Below are 21,666 nucleotides of genomic sequence, written 5' to 3'. Positions count from 1 at the left end.
CCTTTACTATTCTATTTTCGCTTTGTTATGAAAAAAATAAATATAATTATTTAATTTTAACAACAACAAAATTTATGATGATTAGTTTCACTTTTATTATAAATTATAAAAAGTAATTGAAAAATATATTATTATTTTCATGATGTCATTTTTTGCGTATGTAACAATCTGTCGTCGTTCTTTTTGCTTTGAAATGCATTTATAATTTTTATGTAATCACCAATTATTATATTTTCTCTGTTCATTTTTTGTATTTTCACACCTTTTTTTTTAATTTTTTATTTTACAAATAAAATCAATACATAATTAGTAATATATTTAGTGGCTAATAAAATTATACATTTAAATTATTTATAACTCGTGTCTCTTCATCTTACTTGTAAAGTTTAATACTAAATATGAATCATGACTTTATATGCTTCATTTTTCGTAAATCTTATAAGTATTTTAATTAATGTTTAAAAAATTATAATAAGCAAATGTAATAATAAAATAAAAGAAAACAATATTGTTTTGACAAAATCAGAGTTTGGATAGAACATCACTACTCCTAGAAAAGATAGAGAAAATTAAAACATCTAAAATATTTTCAACCTAATACAATATATTGTTATTCAACATATTATTCCTTATTTCATTTACTTCATCACGGTGAATATTTTGTTCTAATATATACATATACAAAACAAACAAATCTATATTATATGTTTTACAAAAGTTTATAATATCACAGACGAGAAGAAATATAAATATTATCTATATATTCGATACTAACGTAAATATTATATATTTCATATTATTATCTTATAAATATTTTATATAATCGCGCGAAGCGCGAATAGTTTCACTAGTTAGATCAATAATTTTTGAGACAATCTGATAGTGAGGTGATTAAAATTTTGATTATGTCTTATTTTCGAGTTTGATTCTTCATTATTGGAAGTTTCCAACAAACACCACTTCTAGCATATTCAATTGAGAAGAAACATATTTCAACTGATAATTTTTTTTAAAATATTAAATCACATGAAAAATAAATGGAAATAATAGGCAACTAAACTCAATTGTTGAAAAAGTTCACGATAATATTTTAAAAATATTTCAGGATAATAAATACGAAGTAACTTGATTTTTGTGTAATCAATTAGTTTTCTAACAAATTTTAACAGAAGGATAAAAATTATTAACTTTTAAAAATTTTAAAAATGTCTAAAAAAATATATTTCAAAGATGTAATTTAAATTTACACTGTAATTTAAAAGTGATTTTGGCAAAAAACTCGATAAGTTAACTGGCCTATAATACAAACCATTTTAAATTTGAAGCAATTGAAGGGACTAACATTATAAATATCATCATTTATATTTTTTTTTAAAAAAAAGTCGCGATTGTTGTAATAATATAATAATATAAATTACAACCTCTTCATCTTATCCAACAAGCAAAAAATATTTAATCATAATTAATATTAATTATGTCCCTTCAATATATATATATATATATATATATATATATATATATATATATATATATATATATATATATATATATATATATATAAGTCTTAGACACGTCTACATGGCGCCATCACAAATAAGAATTTCTTTTTAATTTATTTATTATTAAAACTAGCATTTTCCTTTCATGAAAAGTTATTTTTTATGAAAAATTGTGACTTTTATAAAAAGTTGCGACTTTCATAAAAAATTATGACTTTTATGAAAAATTCTGACTTTAACGAAGATTTACGACTTTTATGAAAAGTTGTGTATGAAAGGTTGTGTCTTTCCGAAGAGTTGCAACTTTTTCAAATAGTTATAACTTTTCCGATAAAGCACAATAAACATTTGTTCACACTATCATTTGTTGTGTATAAATAGAGGAATATTCTATCATTTTAAAACAACGAAAATTTTGAACCTCTTTTTCTTCGCAATTAAATATTTTTGTACTTTGCTCATGCTGAGTGACTCATTGACACCATTGCTTATGTTACAGATCCTAATTTGTATTTTTACAGTCACTAATTTATGCTTATGTAATTAAAGTTAAATGATAAGATGTAATAATTTTCATTTTCATTTATATTATTAATGTTTGTTACTACGATATCTTGTACGTCAGATAATATATTGTTTTAGTTTTAATGACTGATGGATTTTAAGTATTATATTATAAATTGCATGATATTAGATAGCAATTTTACGAGTATATATATAAAAAAGAGAATCATAGGACAACATACGTCGTGCCACCACAAACAAGAATTCTCTTTTAATTCATTTATTTTCAAAACTAAACTTTTTTTATGAAACATTGTGACTTTTAGGAAGAGTTCTGATTTTAATGAAAAGTTTATGACCTTTATGAAGAGTTGTGACTTTTACAAAAGGTTATGACGGTTATGAAAGGTTGTGACCTTCATAAAGGATCATGACTTTTTCAAAGAGTTGTGACATTTCCGATAAGACACAATAAATATTTATTCACATTACCCTGTGTTGTCTATAAATAGAGGAATTTCCTCTCATTTTAAAACAACGAAACTTCTGAACTACTTCTTCTGCACAATTAAATATCAGTGTACTTTCCTATTGAGTAGCTTACTGACACTATTGTTTTTGTATCAATACGCTGGTGAATAAAACAGTTTCATCCTAAGAGGATCTAATTCATCAAATCTCAGGTATTAGAGGGGAGTAATTTCTTAAGGGGTTCTACTTTTACTTATCCTGGTTTTTTTTTTTTTACAATCATTAATTTATATTTATGATATTGATTGTTATTTGCGTACATGTTTTAAACTCTGTTGTTTATGTTTCTGCAAAGTTATTATCTCCATAGTTATATTGAACATATACACATATAGTAGATATATTCATTGCGCAAAAAATAAATATTGTACTCTGTTAAAAAAATTCATGTTTTGATATTCTATAACTTAAAACAACTACATATAAGCTTAAATTATATTACTTTCGTTGTAAGATCTATTATATGATAGCCTAATGTCACGGGCTTAGACTTCAACTAACACTCCATTTTGCACTCAACAATTCACTCACAATTTTCACGATCTTGTAAGCTCAAGTAAGCATTTTCAAACTTAGATCACTAACAGAATGAAAAAAGACACAAGAGTGTTTATAAGAAAGCTTTTATATTGTATGATGTTTTGCAAATGGGTGCCGCTCTACTTTAATACTTATTTAGGGATTAAATATGTAAAATAATAATTGTTAAACAAGTCCTTACATAATTAAAAGTAGGTCTCTTTTTTAGAATACTTCACACAATTAGAATATTTCAAAGACCTTCCATGAAATTCTAGGTCTTTCCTAGGAATTCTCCGTGTATTTCTAGAACCTTGTACTTTGAACGATCATTTTTCCTATGTAAGTCATCCACATGACAATCTTGTGTTATAGGGCACCTATTTGGTGTGATGACATGACGAATCGTCACTCTTCTCTACCTGATATTGCAATGACCATGATGCATTGCTGCTACATAAACTATCGGATCTTATATTTGAATAGCCACAAGTCCTCGTATCATTCTCATGTAGCTTCTTTCGATGATTTTTCCTTCCCAAAAATGTGGAACACGACAATGACATTTTGTCTTTGTTTGCCTCAAAACTTGTAGCGGTTTTGCAGAACATCGACCCCTCATTTTTAGGGATAATGCACAAGTACCCCTCAACCTACGCCCGAAATCTCAGAGACACACTTATGCTATACTAAGGTCCTATTACCCACCTGAACTTATTTTATTAATAATTTTCTACCCCTTTTGAGCCTACGTGGCATTATCTTGTGGGCTTAATCATGGTTGACTTTTTTTTTCTAGCTAGTTCCAGGTAGGTCGAAAAGGGATAGAAAATTACTTATAAAATAAGTTCAAGGGGGTAATAGGACCTTAGTATAGCATAAATGTGTCTCTGAGATTTCGGACATAGGTTAAGGGGGTACTTGTGCATTTTCTCCATTTTTTACCCTTTCACGAGTTGTATAGCCAAAAATTGTGTTTTTTCCTTCCATCTTAACTAAATTAACCAAGGAAAACATACGTAATCCTTCTTGATCCATCACCAACAATCGTTGGAGGTAAGGGGAAGAACTCTTGCCCAAAAATTATGTCAAAGATGTCTAAAGGAGATACAATAAAATTGGTTTTACCTTGACACTTACCTAACGTGATGCTTACTCCATAATCTGCATATAGAAATCGACGCTGCATTGTCTGTCTTGAGGTAGGTACTTCTTAGATTGTAACTCAATCCTAACTTTGTTGTTGTGGTCTTGGATATGAAGTTGACCTCTGCACTAGTGTCGACCATAGCACGAGTGAATCGTTCATTGGTTGATTGTGATATTTACATATTGTGTAAAGTATTCTTTAACTTCTCTAATTGCTTTGTGATAACTCCACATAGTACAATAAGACCCGACTATTTAGTGCCCCAACTTTACGATGATTCTTATTCATTTTTCTCTTTCCATTCCCGTAATATGACACCAAGGTTTTTTAGTTTAGAGCAACTTACACAATCATATGGACCATCATAAATGATAAATCGTTTTTCTTTGTAGTTTGTTCCTACTTATCAACATTATTTTGACGTTTTAACTTTTTGCCATCGAACTTATAGATGTTGTGGTTGTTGCTCCTTGCTTTTGCAACGATTTCCTCCACCTTTGTTATAACTATCTCTCATCTTATTTTCCTCTTCTCTATCACATTTTTCATGCTTAAAGTCTATCAAAGTTTTAGCATACATGATGGTTTCATCAGTAGCCCTAACCTGTCAGCTCTCCAACTTTGTTCTGACCCAATTTTGCAACCAATCTATTATGTGGAACAATATATCTTCATCCGTGAGGTTGGAAATCTGAAGCGTGAAGGTGGTGAACTCCTTCACATATGCTCGTATGCTTCTGTTTATTTCAACTCCCTAAATTTATGTTTTTCATCATAGATGACATTGTTGGGGGGAAAAGTCTTCTTGAACTCTACTCAGAATCTCTCTCATGTATTGATGGTGCAAATCCCCTTCCCTATCTCGAACTCATTTCACTTTCACTAGAGCATGACCATTTCCGAAAAGTACAACACAATGTGTTGATTATGTTCTCACCTCTTTTAACTTTGTTACACTTGAAGTAATTCTCAGAGTGTCAAAGAAAATTCTTCACTTTTTATGCGTCACGAGAATCTTTGAACATTGATGGCTTGTGATCCTGAATCTTGGACTCCCTATCTTTGTAGAATGACGCTAGTCCTTCAACTCCAATCCCCTCTTTAAGTGTTTTCATCTCGATTCTCATTGCTCTAATTGTACTTAACACACTCACAATCCAAAACTCCAAGGAAGTGATGACTTCCATCTCATATTCAGAATGTTGTCATCACTCCAACTCTTTGTGGATGTTGTCATTCTTCCCAATGATGAAATCTCCAAGAGTATTGAACTTGTCATCGACCTCATTCAAGCTTGTCTAAGATCTCCATGTCGACCATCACGATCCATTCTACTCCGAACGTGAATTTGATGGGCTCATCTCCACGTTCATTGTCACTCGCCTCAGTGGTCAAAAGTGGATGAGATGTCAACGCTTCACTTGGTGTATGTTCGAGTAACAATTCCCTGTTACTCTTAAGGTTCTTTTTTTCCTTTCGGTGCTTTGTTCCACCATTCTGCCTGACTTTGGTAGTGCTAGAAGTGTTGATGTCTCACTCATTATCATTCTCTTAGTATCAACCTGGCTTTGCTACCACTTTGTCACAACCTTAGACTTTTACTAAGTGTTTATATATATATATATATATATATTATATATTATATATATATATATTCTTATTGTTAATAGGGATGGACATGATATGGTACAGTACGGTATTTGAAAGTTTCGATATCGTAATTTTGGTATTTGGTTATGTTACCATACCAATTTAGTTTGGTATGGTTCGGTATGAAGTTTATTTTTTATCTTTTAAGGTATCGTAAATCGGTAATCATAATTAGTTTAACTTCGACTAATATATACTCGTATATTAGAGTATTATGACTTCGACAATTAAAAAAGTATCTCAATTGTATCATACTAACACATTACACATGTAGAAAAATATATATGCAAAACAAAGTACAAACAACTCGTTTTGTTAATTAATAACAATTCAAATACATTTCATTCAAAATAAAGCAGTCAAAGTTTCAACTTTTAAACATTTATTTTATATTAATACTAAATCGCATATTTGTGTGTGCATGTGTTATTTATGTAATTGTATATATTAATACTAAATCGCATATTTGTGTGTGCATGTGTTATTTATGTAATTGTTTATGTCGGTATGATATTTGATATTTTAGTATGTCATTTATAAATACCAAATATCGCACTAAGAACCAAAAAAAAAACTAAAATGCACATCATATACCATACCAAATACCATAATACCAAATCCATGGTATTATAAGTTTTGGTAAAGCATGGTTAGCTGATATATACGATACCATATCCACTCGTGATTGTTACAAAAGTGACTCACATATATCATTTATTATTTTTAAAAAATCAATGTAGAGATATATGTGATCCTTTTAGCACAGTTCAGGAGCATGTTTAATCATTTTATTTTTCACACATGATTATTTTTTACTTTTTTATTATCATTATTTGAATTTCTTATGTATTCTTATTTCATTTTTTCACTCTTTAGTAGTGTAAAAATATGAAAAGAAAAAGAAAAGATGTGAATGAAAAAAAAAGCAAGAATAAAATTTTGATCTAACTTTTTGGTGGCTATATTATAATTTAATTTTTTTATTTCTAAGAAAAAAATTAGAGAATCTATGATAAATTTTACAAGAATATTATTGAAAAAAATTAAATCTAAAGTAGTTGTTGAATCAAAGAAATAAAAAAAAAAGAGAGAATGATCAAATATACACCTACACGAAAATTTTAAATGACAAAATTGAAGAATATATCAGAGAATTTTTTCCTAAAAAAAATAATGGTTATAAGTTTTTTTGATTTTAAAAAAAAGAGTAATAATTGTAACAAATGAAAACTCTCTACGAATATATTCACAATCAATGTAGAAGGATACATTTTCTTATCTTGACAAAACTTTTGTGAATCGCAATTAGAATTTACATTAATAATACAAAAAGAAAATTTATACTTTATTTTTTATGTATAATTATTTACTCAAACTTATTTTAATAATATTAATGCTAGTTATTTTATTATATCATATGCCATAGTATTGGATATATACATGCAATGCACATGCTAAGAGATAGTCAATTAATAAATTTGACCAAATATTAATGCTAGTTATTATAAGTTGATTGAATTTCTTTTTCAAGTTAGTGTCACGTAGGCGAAAAGAGATAGAAAATTACTTATAAAATAAGTTCAGAGAGTAATAGGACCTTAGTATAGTATAAGTGTGTCTCTCAGATTTCGAACATAGGTTGAGGGAGTACTCGTGCATTTTTCCATTTCTTAACATTTTTTAAAATTTTTATTAAGACATTAATTTAAAACAAAACACCAATCTTATTGTTTATAAAAAAAAATATTTTTAAAATTATAGTAAATAAAAAATTGTTTGATCCATGTATCCAACTAGTTCTTTTCCCCATTTTCAAGCTTATATTACCTTTTCTACTTTTCTCTTCATTTCCTACCTTCCAAGCATAAGGCCATATGGGAATCAAATTCTCTCCAATAGAAAAATTCCCTTCACAATTTTAAAGTTGAAAATAAATTCTTATTCTCTTATAAATAATCAAAATTATATTTCATAAATAGTCAGAGTGTTGTCTTGTTCTTTTTTATTATTAGTCATATTAAATAATTGTATTAGTTTTGTAGTTTCTTATTTTTTGAACTTGTTTATTATTTAAGAATTTTTTATATTTCAATTATCGTTGTATTTAATTATGACTAGTGTTTAAAATTTGAAATGATTACCTTTAAGGTTTACATACACTTTTACTCTCTCAAATTTTACTTGTAGAATTACACTAAATATATTATTATTGAGTATTAAAATGTCACTGTTCTCTATTATATTCTATCTAAGTTTCAAATTGAACTATATTTTAAAAGTACTAGTATATAACATATATAAGCAACTCTATCTTTTTCCAAATAAAAGTATACTTAATACATTACTATTCTTCCAATGTATAGCCAATATTGTTAGGGTCTTGTCCTTATTTTTTTTTTAAATCATATTATAATTTTAATTTTCTTTTGAAGAAAAATTAAAGTAATACCATAATTCTTTTTACTTTTACTGAAAGAAAAATATATTTGAAGATCTATAAATTAAAGATTCCTATTCTCGTAGCACATCGCAATAGCATCCACAATGTAAACGTTTGAGAATTTAGTTTGTAGGGAGATTAAATCTCCCAATAGAGTTTATGTCTTTTAATATTAGTTTTCAGTTGTTTGACCAAACCACATTAATAATATGTTTTTAGTATGATTTTATTTATCGTCTGATTTATCAACTATATGATTTGCAACTATAAGCTTTCACATAACACCCTAATCACTTTCGAACTCAACACAAACAAACATGTGTGGACCAAAAAAAAAAAGAGAGAGGCCAAACTAGCTTCCTAAAACAAATTGCAATATCACCAAAATATCCTTGACAAGAACACTTGTCTTTCCAACCCATTGATAATAACTATCACCACAAGTTCATGCACTTTTTTTTTTTTGGGAAAAAAAGGATCCACAAGGAAGAATTATGCAAATTACAATGGTCCCCTAGTTCCTTTTTTACAAAATTATGTTTGGGTAATGTGCTTGTCAATTATAAAGTCAACAACCATTTCCCACATGCAAATGAAAAGATTTTCAAGCAAAGTATCTTTCACTTTCAAATAAGTTACACCTTTTCTTTCCTTCCATAATGGAAAGGTTTTTTTTTTTTTTTGGTTCGTGATGATATCTTTTTTATCTTCAAATTCTGAATTTGTCTCTACTAATGGAGGGAAAAAAACCGTTTAACATTATTTGAGTAATTAGTGATTAGTGTTAAGACAAAACATGTTATGATATGTTTATTTTCTTACTTTAATTTGTTGATGTTAATATTAATCCATATAGCTAGAAAATTATAAGTAGGGACGTTGAATATGACTCGTTTATTAGATAATTAATTATTTATCTTATTTTCAACTAAGTAAATAATCACACAAAATCTAAAATTATATGAATATATCATCTTATTAAGAGTCTTTAAGGCAATCAAATTTTATTTTAATGAAAAAAACTCTAGGATAAAAGTATTTTTGTTAAGGGATTTCAATAATGAAAAATATATTGCATAAGAGCTATCGAACTTTCTCTGGACACATAGGTGAGGGATATATTCGAGAGGGAAGGAATGTATCAAACAAGAATCACTAGTCTTCTGGATACACAGGTGAGGGATGTATCAGAAAGGGGAGGGATTGCAACAATTTAAGTAATTATGTAGCAACTTAGTAAAGTTATGTAAAAGCTGTCCAAGCAGCTCCAATAGTTGTTGCATTCATTGTAGTGGTCATTGCAAACTATCTAAACAACAACCCACAATTGTTTGCAACAATTAGGCTAACTGTTGGAGCAACTATAATAATTATTGCAACTTCTTTATTATACAACAGGCCAGCTTACTCAGTTGTTGAAATCACCTCCAAGTAATATCCAGTGCTATAAGAAGAAGCAACAGCCAAACAACGAAAGGAAAATTCCAGGATGGCAATCTCTATATCTACTGTATAAACTACCTCAACTTGTTGCCTCCAAAAACTGATAGCAAATCAGTTCCCAGAACAACAACTTGACCAAAGAAGAACACTGGTGCAACCAGTTTCATGATCACTTTGAAAAGTAAAACATTCAGTTCCCAGAACAACTACTTGACCATAGAAGAACACTGGTGCAATCAGTTTCATGATCACTTTGAAAAGTAAAACATTCATATGATAACTCTGCTCTTCGGTATATGTCCCTTTGGCATGGTACCGAGTGGATCAGCATGACCCCCATGCTCATATTGCGAAAAGGGCATCTTCTGTATAACAGAAGTGTCTTACTTTTAAGCTGAAAGACAACATATATTAATCGCAGTATTCCTATTTCAGCATATCAAGGTAACAAAACGGGATACTAATATTTTGAACTATACAAGCACCAAAAGATCTCCTCACATGTTGGGAGTACAGACAAGTCAATTTAAGTTATCTTGAACTGTAGGAGTTGTGTCGACACAGAAATCCAACGAGATATCCCTAAAACTAATGGACCTGTTTCTTTTCTTCAGTCAAAAGCAAATCTTTTAACCCTCGAACGAACTGGTGTCTTCTGTTTCTTCATCTTCACTAAAGCTAGGTGGCTTCTCGGCAGCAGTACTGCAGAAAACACAATCAGAGTCGTTACTAACCATAATAAATAACATACTAACTCAGCTTTAATATGATGAGCGCAACCAAAGAATGTGTTGCTTTTAAGATTTTTCATAGCAGGTAGAAAGCCTCAGATAACATGACATCATATAGACACTACCCAAGGAAATAATGCACATGGTACTAGAAAATATTATTCTGTGCTTTCTTTTATGATCAACCTTCTATTGATGGAGCAAAATTGACCAATGAAGGTCTTACATCAGTTCTAATAGAAGTCATTCAAGGGATAAATATGATTCTCAAAAGTCATGACATTTAGTCACATGATCATCTCAAAGTAGAGCCAAATTCCCAAAATCCTATAAAATAATCATGTTAAAATACATAGGCAGATTAACAAATACTAGGTTGTGTAAAATCAAGTTCTTTAAGTTGGCCAAACCTTATCTGATGATTTGTCTGCGGTGGCATTCCTATCATAGATGCTCTCCTCAAGTACGCTTGATGGTCAGGAACTTCAACTGGTGCTCGTTGAACAATCTTTAATAGAAGTTGGATTTATGGAATTCATAACCATGGATAAAACCAAAAAGAAGTTCCATGTAATAACAAAAAGCAAAAAACTTACTGTTATCTCATTGTGCCGGGGAACCTGAACCTTCACACGAACTAGATTAGAGTTCTCATCAACTACTGGCCTCTTTCCACTGATGTGGTCCTATATATCGTTTCAAGAAAATGTATCAGGATTTGGCGGGACCGCAGAACACATAGGATAAAGTGAAACTAGTACTATACCTTTTCAACAATTTTGTGAAGCTCTCTCTCCCTGAAATTAGGATACCCGCTTCCGTTAAAATCAGAAGGCTTGCGATCTAAATGTTCCTTCTCCAAAGCCGTAAGACTCACTTCACTACGGCTACTAAACCGTGGTTTCACTTGCTCCCGATCAACTTTTCCAACATAGGGACTTCGAAGATCATTGCCTGAACCAGTACTAGTTCTAATCTCTCCACGTCCATGTTTTGCCATAAGCTTACAGCTGTCTCTGCTATCAACTGTCATTTTTCTAGCAGAACCTTCAAACATGTCTAATGATGAGTTCCATTCAGGATATTCATTATACTCGGAGGACTTCAGCTTAGGCTTTGGGTTGAAGCGATATTCAGGATGAGTAGAATTAGATTTTCTTTTGAAGCTCAAACCATCCAGATCAGAGTCATGAGAGTTGGACTTGAAATTGGGTCCGAATCCCTGATGGGGCAATGCAAAAGCAAAATATGTATAATTCAAGAAACAAGACATCAAGAGTGCTTTAGTTCAGATAGTAAATGTAATATATGGGAACTTAGTAAGATGAGCGGCCACGAAAAGCAAGTAAAGCAGTCCATCCTAATCTGAGCCCTTGTAGATAAAGATGTATCACATTAGAAAAATTAAACAAAATACATATAGAACTACCATTTTTTATTCCCAAGACAGAGGTTACTCTAGACTTAATTTTTGATCTCCAAGGAAGGTACTAATGTGATTAATAAAATCATTGGTGTAATCACTGGACACGTTTCTTTAGGAATTCTCTTGATTAGTGAAAACAACCTTCCGAAACCCAAATGTGTTGATTCTCGTGACAGAGAGCTGCTTCAAAACTAATCAACAGAACTCAAGCAGACCATACCTTACTTTACTTTTGGTAAAGTTTGTGTTAATTACTAATTTTTATTGTAGGACAGTAATTTCCACCATCTTTTGAGATAGTTAGTCATAGGAGTGTCAAATGGGTGGGTTGGGCTGATTCTTGGTGGGTCAAAATGGGATGAGTTAATAAATGGGGTGGTAAAAAATTATATGGGCTGAGATGGGCTAAAATCTGGGACATAGCCCAACCACCCCAATTCTAACTAAGTCTTAATTTATTTATTTATTTCCTTAAAGAATTGTTCAACTACTGAATAAGACTTTTGCTTTTGCTAGGGTTATTAGCTATACATAACATATAAAACAAAAGAAGTGTTTATTTTTTAAACTTTAGACAACTTCATTCATGAGCCAATTTAAGCTAAAAATCAGCCCAGCTTTATATGGGCTGAACTGGGCAGGCCAATATGGGCTAAGTTAAACAAATGAGAGGGCCAATTTTGACATCTCTAGTTAGTCATGATATAAAGAATCTAAGCTGGTAATTTAGACAGAGTACTGGTAAGTCCCTCAAAAAGCATCATTATTCTAAGAGAGTGACTAGTCTTGTTAATTTTTAAGAAGTGTACTATACTATTTATCAGAAAGAGCATAACTATAACATCTAAAAGAAATCGATACAATGAAACAGCTTTTAGAAACTCCATTCCTTTGAAAAGTTTCCGTTGCTATAACAATCCTTAAATTGATAAGTTCACTGTTATCACCATCTTTAACTGAAGATATTAATCCCTATGAACTTAGAAAAGTTTTACCATGAAAAAAAAGATTCAATATGCTATCTCATAATTCAGTTGAAACAAGTCTTCATGGACAAAAGGAAGAAAAAATCTAGAAATTCCAACAAAATGAAGGAAAATTGAGGAGTATTATTTAATGAAGCAACTGTTCTTTTTGTAACCTGTTTTTTTGGATGAAGTAAGATACTTCATTAATAAGCATTCAGAGAAGCATATACATACAAGAGATAGTTAGCTCCTGTACATTGTATGCACACTTTTTAGGATATTTTCTTTTGGTAAAGTTAGAAACTTTGGGCCAATAATCAAACCATAATGCACTGTAATTTAACAAAGACATTATCCTCAAAAAAAAGTAATTCAACATAGACACAAGGCAAGAAAATATTATTGAATTTGAACAAGATTTTTTGAGATAATAAGAAGTCAGTAATTTTGCCCCTCCATAGCAGTAATCAAAAGGGTACTCTAGTCAATCTAAGATGCACCATCTAAGGTTTTTTGTGAAGAAAAGTTACTGTGGATTACACAATTTAAAGATTTACCAAAGAAGCCTACAAACTTCAAATAAGTTTAAAAATTCCATATCACACAATGGTTTGAAGTACAGTTAACATTAATATATACCAATTTGTGCAGTTAAGCTATTGCACAATTCTAAACATAGCACTTCCTTAGTTCCTTCGCCTTGATGGCCGGTAGGGAAGGATTAAAATATCGTTTAAATTCTAGCTTTGATATAGTTGCAGAAAACTTAAGAATTCTTGTGCAAATGTGCAGTATGCATGGTTTTGCAATTACGAATCGAGGTTTACCAAACCGATAAAGAGGAATGTAGCAAGATCAACTTACATTTGACCGCCTGTAGACGTTGGACATATCTGGTGAGCAAGCTGGAACAGGTTCTGGAGAGTAATAAGAGTCTGCGAAACATCCATATGACAATACCAGTGAGCAAAACTTTGTATCAGGAAACTAAGTTACATTTTGAGAATCCATTTTTCAGGCGTACAAAAAAGTAATGTAACACCAAAGAACATAAACTTGCAGATGTATAACCCAGAATTGAGGTGATACTGGACATACTAATAAGAGCTTGACATTCAGCACGAAAATCCCTCATAACTCTTATAATAAATACAGATTCAAGGTTGACTACTTCGTCGATGTCATACACCACTGTAATATTTTATTTGTGAGGTTGTCCGTTTTGTATACCACTTGTAAGTATTAATGGTAATTGTTGCCCTTTGGTAATGAAATGTTATTACTTGATGGAAAAAAAACAGGTAAGTATTTTGGACAGCGAAAGGGGACAAAGGTCTGCCTCGCCACGAGGCAAGGCGCTCGCCTTTTTGAAGTGCAGCGCCAATTAATACCAAAAAATTAAAATACTTAATTGCATACATAAATAATCAAAATCTCAATTCAAAAACTGAAAATAGATAGTACATACTAAAAGTCTAGAACTTGAATGAGGAAAAAACAGAACAAAAGTCAAAACCATGAGGAAAAAAACAGATGTAGAAGTAACTCTGAAGAAGGAAAAATAAACACGTATTGGTTGGAGAAGTCTAGTCGAGTCAACTGGTAGGAGTTATAGTCGCTATCTAAGAGTGCAATTGTCTAAATTTGAAAAGGAAACCCTAAAATTACCTTTTAAAAAAAATACAAAAGACAACGCCTTTCTCACCATTATCACTGCGGCGTCGCCTTTTGAAAATAGCCCCACCACAAAGCTAAAAGGCAATGAAGGGTTGCCTGGCGACGAGGCAATTCACAACACTGGTTGAGTCACAGTGTTGTGAAAGGCAATCACCTCGTCAACAATGGCGAGAGGCAAGGAGACCCTTCATTACCTATTAGCTTTGTGGCGAGGTGATCTTCAAAGGTGAAGCCATGGCGATAAAGGTGAAGCCTTTTGTTTTTTCTTTAAAAAAAGGTGACCAGTTTAGGATTTTATAAATAAAAAGGTAATTTTAGGGTTTCTTTCCAAATTTGCACAGTTGCACTCTTAGACTCCAACAAGTTGACTCGGCTAGACTTTTCCGGCGAACCGCTTGACTTCTCTGGCGACTCCAAAGTCCAACCAATCTGTATTTCTTTTTTTCTTCTTCAGAACTTCAAAGTTCCTTACTTTGTACAATTTAACAATAGACAAAAACTGTTTGTGTAATGATTGTTTTGCAAGAAATTGATGGAAGCTGAATTTTAAAGACATTTTGATGACTTGGGAAAGTAATGAAGTCAGCCAGTTGCAAAATTCATTGGAATCATATACTTTGGATGACATCAAGTATGCTTCCCCAAGATGGAATACAGAAAAGTTACGGCATGCTGCTGGAAAAGAGTGACCATTAGGAAGTGGAATGGCACGGAAGATGCTTTGGAAGATCAAGGCACCTACAGAAGGTTGCTTGTTTTGGATGGATGGCTGTAAAAATTGCATGTCTAACACAAGAATTATTGCAGAAGGCGGTATTTCATCTCTGCTGCATATGTTTTTTTTGTGTAATACAGCAGGAGAGTCTTTTACCATATGCTTCTTCACTGTGAGTTTACCTGGAAGATCTAGACAATGTTTTTGAAGATTTTAGGGCTACAGTGGATATGCCATATGAGATGAAGAGTTTACTACTCAGTTGGCAGGGTGAAAATATGAATAGCATATGTACAAAGACCTGGAGCACTGTCCCTTTCTGGAATATTTGGCTTGCAATAAATAAGATGCTTCAATGGAGAAAAACAGCATATATCTTTTGTAAAATATAGGTGCTTACAAAATTTAGGTTTCTGAGCTTGTTGATCTCATAAAACTATGAACTGTAACTTTGTATTGAGAATGTAATCCTTTTGCTGTACTTTTGCAGTACCCCTTGCTTTGATAAAACATCATCTTACCGAGAAAAGAAAAAGTATCCAGGAACCATGTCATATTTTTCTGAGATAAAGCTTTGGAAAGACAAACAACTGTAAAGGGGTACCTTTTTCTTTATCTCAGTTTTTTTTTTGTCAATTTTTCTTTCTTTGTTAGATGTAACTATGCATCTTCTTGATGCCCTGAATGAAATACCTTACTTTATCAAAAAAAGATGAGAAGAAGGTTGTGTAGTCATGTTAAGAATGATGCAAGTCAACAAGTAAGCAGTTAGGATGAATACGAAGTGAGCATAACAAAGAAGAAAAAAAAACATCTTAACAAGAGCAGTTCCAGACAGGCATATCTTGCATATAAATAATAGGACAATTTAAAAAAAAAATTGACCTCACCATTGACAAGATTTGGCGCTGATGATTCAAAGGCACCAGGAGGAAGAGGATCGAATTCAATACCAAGTGGTGGACCATCCAGTCGGTAGTGCCTCCCCAATTGCCTCTTCACAGCAGTAATTGCAGCATTCTCTACCTGACCCTTTACTTTCAAGTACCCAGATGGACCATTCTTTGGTCTTACTCCCTTAAAATCAGTAGCTAAAGTCTGTGATATGTATCTTGAAGTTGCTTTATCATATGGTTCTGCATTTTGCGAAAAACATTCATTCCGTAATGAAGAACTGCTTCTTGAAGAGTCATCATCCATGCAATTAGATTTTCCTCTAAAATGAGTTCCACCCTCATATGCCACATCTGCAGTTGAGAATTCCGCGCCAGTTAATCTTCTACTCTCAACTTCCCGATGATCAAATTTCTTATCGTCTGCTTGCTTGGTGCTACCACAAGAATCCTGCCTAAATCCGCTACCATGATCTTGAATGACACCACTCGAACGATCTTGTCTTCCATTTATATATATTTCCCCATTCGACAGCCTCTTGTCTTTCAACCGCCTGTGACAAAACCATCCAGAAATTTGTTTTTCTGTTAACCCTGATGACTCTGCCAGATCAGCTTTCAGCTCGTCGGTAGGGTACTTGTGTTCTGAAAATTTACATGTTTTCTCTTATTTCTAAGACTAACAATTGATATGATGTTCTAGGTCATTGCAAAACAAAAAAAAAATAGTATGTACGGTCAATTACCTTCATAAAGTTTCTCTAGAGCTTCAATCTGAGCACGCGTCTTGATTATTCTTTTGGGATTTTTCTCGGTCTGACCTTTATCATCCTTAGAATGCACTTCGCTTAAATCTGCAAAAGATTAACAGCGTCAACAACTTAACTATTATACAAGCTGGAAATAAAGACTATCAACAGTTCCAAAAATAACGACTTCTACTTCAAACTGAACTTTCTGTTGTTAAGAAAGCCATATAATAGACAGAACAAGAGTACTCCTCAGGACAAGTAATTCAAAATGACCCTTTTTCTTCAAAGGACCATCATAACATGAAGGTACACCATATTTCCATCACAGAATATCATTAAATGATTGCCACAACTGCCAGCTGTTGCAAACAGTTCTACATCCTAAGAAGAACAAATGAGACCTGTTGAATCGAATTCTCCATGTACAATAAATAAACTCTACTTGGCCACCGCTGCCTAACCTAGAGAATTCATTTCATTAGAGGCAACAAAAAGGGCAACTAAAGAACGCGGGATAAAAGAACTGGTGGAAAAGGAATAACATAGATTTCATAGTTGCACTGACTATATACCCTCCTCAAGATCTTCCTTTCTTTTATTGCATATTTAGAGACTAAAGTAGGAAAAACAATTTTCATTCCAGTGATGGATAATGAACCGAAAGAAGGTATTTGCCAATGCAAATATGCTGCATATCGATACCCAATGATCTTCATGCACCTAACATACAAAGAAACAAAAATGTAATCTTGGCTATCACCATCACAAGTTTCAACCACTTAAAGTTCTCCGAATGTCATCCTGCTATGCATGTACCGTTGTAGTGGAGCATCACATCCATCAATCATTTTTATATATATAATTCTTAGTTATCTCCAAAGTCCAAATTCAATCATTCCACATCATCATAATCAATTAACACTTCCATAGTCAGGACATTGCTAATATCACATTACAAATAAGTTAATCCATATACAAGGGAAACTCTCCAACTCCGTACACACCCCCAGTCCCGCAAAACACACACAAAGATAAAAACACAAAACAACTACATTACACATAAATCTCAAAGTATTCAATCTAGCACATTACACAATCCACTTGATCCTCTGGAACAATTAGTAATCAACCATCAATCAACAATCCCAAATCAGTTGAGTTTGGTTAAGTGAGAACCCTATGCCCATCAGATCAGTGACATCATAACTAATTTTTTTATTTTCTTCAGTCATGAACCATGATTTACAATATTTATACACCATCAACTAATAGCTACCAACATTATCTACCACACACAACCAAAAAGAACATCAAAGCTTAATTACTCACAAAAAATGCGCAACCCCCCCCCCCACACACACACACACCCCACAACAACAACTGATCACACAAAGATAACATCTAAACCCCATTATCACAAAACTGAAACCTACAGAAGCAGCAGAATCGTTAAACTCACAACAATGCAGAAACTGAATTAAAACAGCACATAAAACCAAAAATTCCTAAAACCCATCTCCAACAGAGTGGTGAAAAACACACAGAAATTACATCTGATATTTGATCTGTAACAGAAATAAGGTAAAAGTATAATTTTGTACCTTCCATCATTTTTTCTCACCAGAACTTTTCTGGGGTTTTCTCTATTTCCTCTATCCTTGCTCTAACACCTTAAAAATCCAATCTTGGTGCCATACCAGGCGGAGAATGCAAGAGTTGAAGCATCCTTTTGTGCACAAAAAGATGGAAAATAAGATTTATATACACCCAAAAACCAAAAAAAAAAAGTTCAACAAAATTAAAATTTGACACACACCTAGATTGGAGAGGCAAAATTAACAAAAGGGTAAGAGAATTCTTGAGCAAAAAAATGGAGAAAATGGAATTGGAAGAAGTTGTGGTTTTGCTTTGCTTGTTCGCTTCTGTTCTTCTCTTCTTTATTACAAGTTCCTCTTCTCTCTCTATATATTTCAATTAATTTTGTGAATTTGATATCACTTAGATAATGAGGACAAAAAAAAAATACATTATAGTTTAGAAGAAGAAAAAAATCATCAAGAAATACTTTCATATTTGCTTCATAATATTAAACTTTTTATTTTATTTTATAAATGGTGAAGTTTATATTATTTGATTCTGGATGGTTGGTTAAAGATCACCGAGAAGATAAATTATTTTTTTTTTTAAATTATCGTAAGATTCTGTGCAGTTAGTCACTGTGCTTAACTTATCATTTTTTTCGTTGTATGATTGCAGTAAGTGGTACGTAAGATGGTTAAGCCAAAAACATTTTACAAATTTCTTGGATCTACCTCAGTACAAAGCAAGCGCGGGAAAGGATGCACAACCAAAACTAGGCGATAAGATTCGTGTATCTCTTGATCTTAAGTTATTTTCACTATTACATTCATATTTTTTGTGATTTTTGAATAATTCAAACAAGTTATTTTTAATTCAGCTAAGCTTTAGCGGCACAGAGTCAGAGACTATTGTTATTAGAGAAGAAGCGGCCTATTATATGAATCGTTTTTAATGCAAATAATCCGACAACTCAATTTATTGGCCTGGAGAAAATATTGAATGAGATTTTTGAAAAATATCTTGAGAGATTGTATCGACTGTTAATAACATGAACAAATTGAGAAGAAGAGATAATGATACAGTGGAACATGAATACCGATTGAGAAGAGGATGCAATAATACAATAGAGCAAGTATACAAAGAAAGTAATGTGATGATAGATTTTTAACTAATCTAGCTTTTGAATTTGCAGATACATTGCACGTTTCTTTATTTCAGGAGTTACCATTTGCACGAAGGAAGATTCTTAATATGGAGAAAGCTCAAAAATTTCAAGTTTAAGAGTCAGGTGACGGATTCAAATAACACAAACAATATATGAATTATGAAGAATAACTGAAACTTCAAAAGTGTTTGTTAGTCACTTAATTAAAGTTATAAATCAAGTTAATAACCAACTTATATTTTTCTAGAGATTGAATTAAGGAGAATGAAATTTGAAAGCTTTTTGTTGTGCAGTATCAACATTATTACATGTTCGTTCTATTGAGAGAATATGTAATAATCCGAGATTATCTCCTAATCAACTTTAAGTAACAATTGATATCAAGTTATCCTATGGTCTTGTATGACATTGATTAGAGGTGGCAATTTCAGCCCATATAAGTAAAATGAAATCATATTGCCCATATTAAATTAAATGGATCACTGATATTTTCTTTCATTTTTTTTAAATGAATTAATATGGTATTCAACCTATTTAAACTCATACAAATATGGACAAAATGGGTTAACATGAGAATTCATATCGAACCCATATAAATTTTTGTTTTTGAAAAATTAAAAAATTTAGGGATCAGTTGGTGGAAGGTGGAGGCCGGAAAGAGGGGGGGGGGTAATTTTTTTTTTGAAAAACAGATTATTTTTTTATTTTTGGAAAATAAAAATAATTTAGGGGTAGGTTGATGGAAGTTGAAGGGGGGGGGGGATAAATTTTTTTCGAAAAAAACAAAATTCTTCTTGTTTGTGGAAAATAAATTTTTTTAGGGTTAGGCTGGTTGGGGGGGGAGGTGGTGCCTGGGGGAGGGTATAATTTTTTTATTTTTTTTTAAAGCAGAAACTTCTTTTATTTATGGCAAATAAAATTTTTTAGCAATAAGTTGGTGGAAGCTGGGGAGGGGCCCGGGTTGGGGTTGCCTAGGGGGAGGGGTAATTTTTTTTAAAAAAATAAATTTATTTAAATGGGTTAAAACTATTTTGTCCAAATCATATTTGAGCAAATCCATATTTACTCATATTATATTTGGATGGATTGTAATCTAAATCGTTTTTCTTCAATTCATATTCAACCAATCCAAATTCGATACAATCCAACCAATTATCACATTTAACATTGATATATATATATATATATATATATATATATATATATACACACACACACACACACACTGTCTGAAAGTCTTTACTAAGATGAGTTGTTGGGACATTCCCAACTAACTCCAATTTTCTGAAAATTGAAATACTAAATAGCTGAATAAATATAAAGAATATCCCTAAAAGACAGAGACTAACCAAACTCTATTGCTAAAATGATATGAAATAGTACTAACTGTGAGTTGGATACTGAGCATGTAAACCTATATTATTAAATAATATACTGTAAAAGTATACATGATCTGAATGTATTGATTATGTGAGACATGAATCACAATTGTAATAATTGAACACGACAAATCCCATATGTTGAACTGAACATGAAATTGAAATACATGAAATTGATGCAATACCAAATGATAAAATCTATGACTCATACATGCTTAAACTAAAATAACTTAATATTAGGTCAATGCACCATCTAAAAGCTAGATTGTGAGAGATACCAACAATTGACATACTCAATTAAGCTAAATGAAGTGCAACATGTAAACTAGGAGGGAGTTTTGTATCCTACAAAGAGTAAGAACATGAATGACGTGGTTCTATCAAACTGATGTCCAAAAGGACTAAAGAGTCAACTCTTGTTTGACGGTGACCCTTAACCTACAATGGTACGTAGTTCTAGAATTTAGAGATTGTTATTAAAGGTCGTAATCCTATATTGACGTGTGAGCTTTCATCCCTATATCTGCTCCGTGCTAAATAATTTTTTAAAGTGAATTTAAACGAAGTAATTGAATAATAATGATAAATTAAATAACTCATAAATATTGTTAATTAATAATAAACTATCACACACTTTATTTGA

The 21,666-nt window shown here is 31.6% G+C and overlaps 1 protein-coding gene and 1 long non-coding RNA gene across 2 annotated transcripts; one reads left to right on the top strand and one right to left on the bottom strand.

Annotated features, from left to right (window-relative positions):
* Positions 1-10,119: 10,119 nt before the first annotated feature.
* Positions 10,120-19,000, bottom strand: LOC101265304 (uncharacterized). Its single transcript, XM_004250860.5, has 9 exons — positions 18,715-19,000; positions 18,500-18,624; positions 16,893-17,000; positions 16,144-16,791; positions 13,726-13,796; positions 11,234-11,689; positions 11,064-11,153; positions 10,878-10,975; positions 10,120-10,438 (listed from the first exon to the last, which is right to left on the bottom strand). The coding sequence occupies exons 2-9, from the start codon at positions 18,507-18,509 to the stop codon at positions 10,366-10,368; spliced, it is 1,554 nt and encodes a 517-aa protein (XP_004250908.1). The 5' UTR covers positions 18,510-18,624; positions 18,715-19,000; the 3' UTR covers positions 10,120-10,365.
* Positions 18,340-19,806, top strand: LOC138339516 (uncharacterized). The gene is made up of 3 exons (XR_011212312.1): positions 18,340-18,479; positions 19,155-19,269; positions 19,672-19,806. It is a non-coding gene; the product is annotated as an uncharacterized lncRNA (long non-coding RNA).
* Positions 19,807-21,666: the final 1,860 nt, after the last annotated feature.

The sequence above is a fragment of the Solanum lycopersicum genome, chromosome 11, assembly GCF_036512215.1.
Source record: "Solanum lycopersicum chromosome 11, SLM_r2.1".
NCBI lineage: Eukaryota > Viridiplantae > Streptophyta > Magnoliopsida > Solanales > Solanaceae > Solanum > Solanum lycopersicum.
The sequence above is the reverse complement of the archived record's forward strand: the minus strand, read 5'-3'. Positions and strand labels throughout refer to the sequence as shown.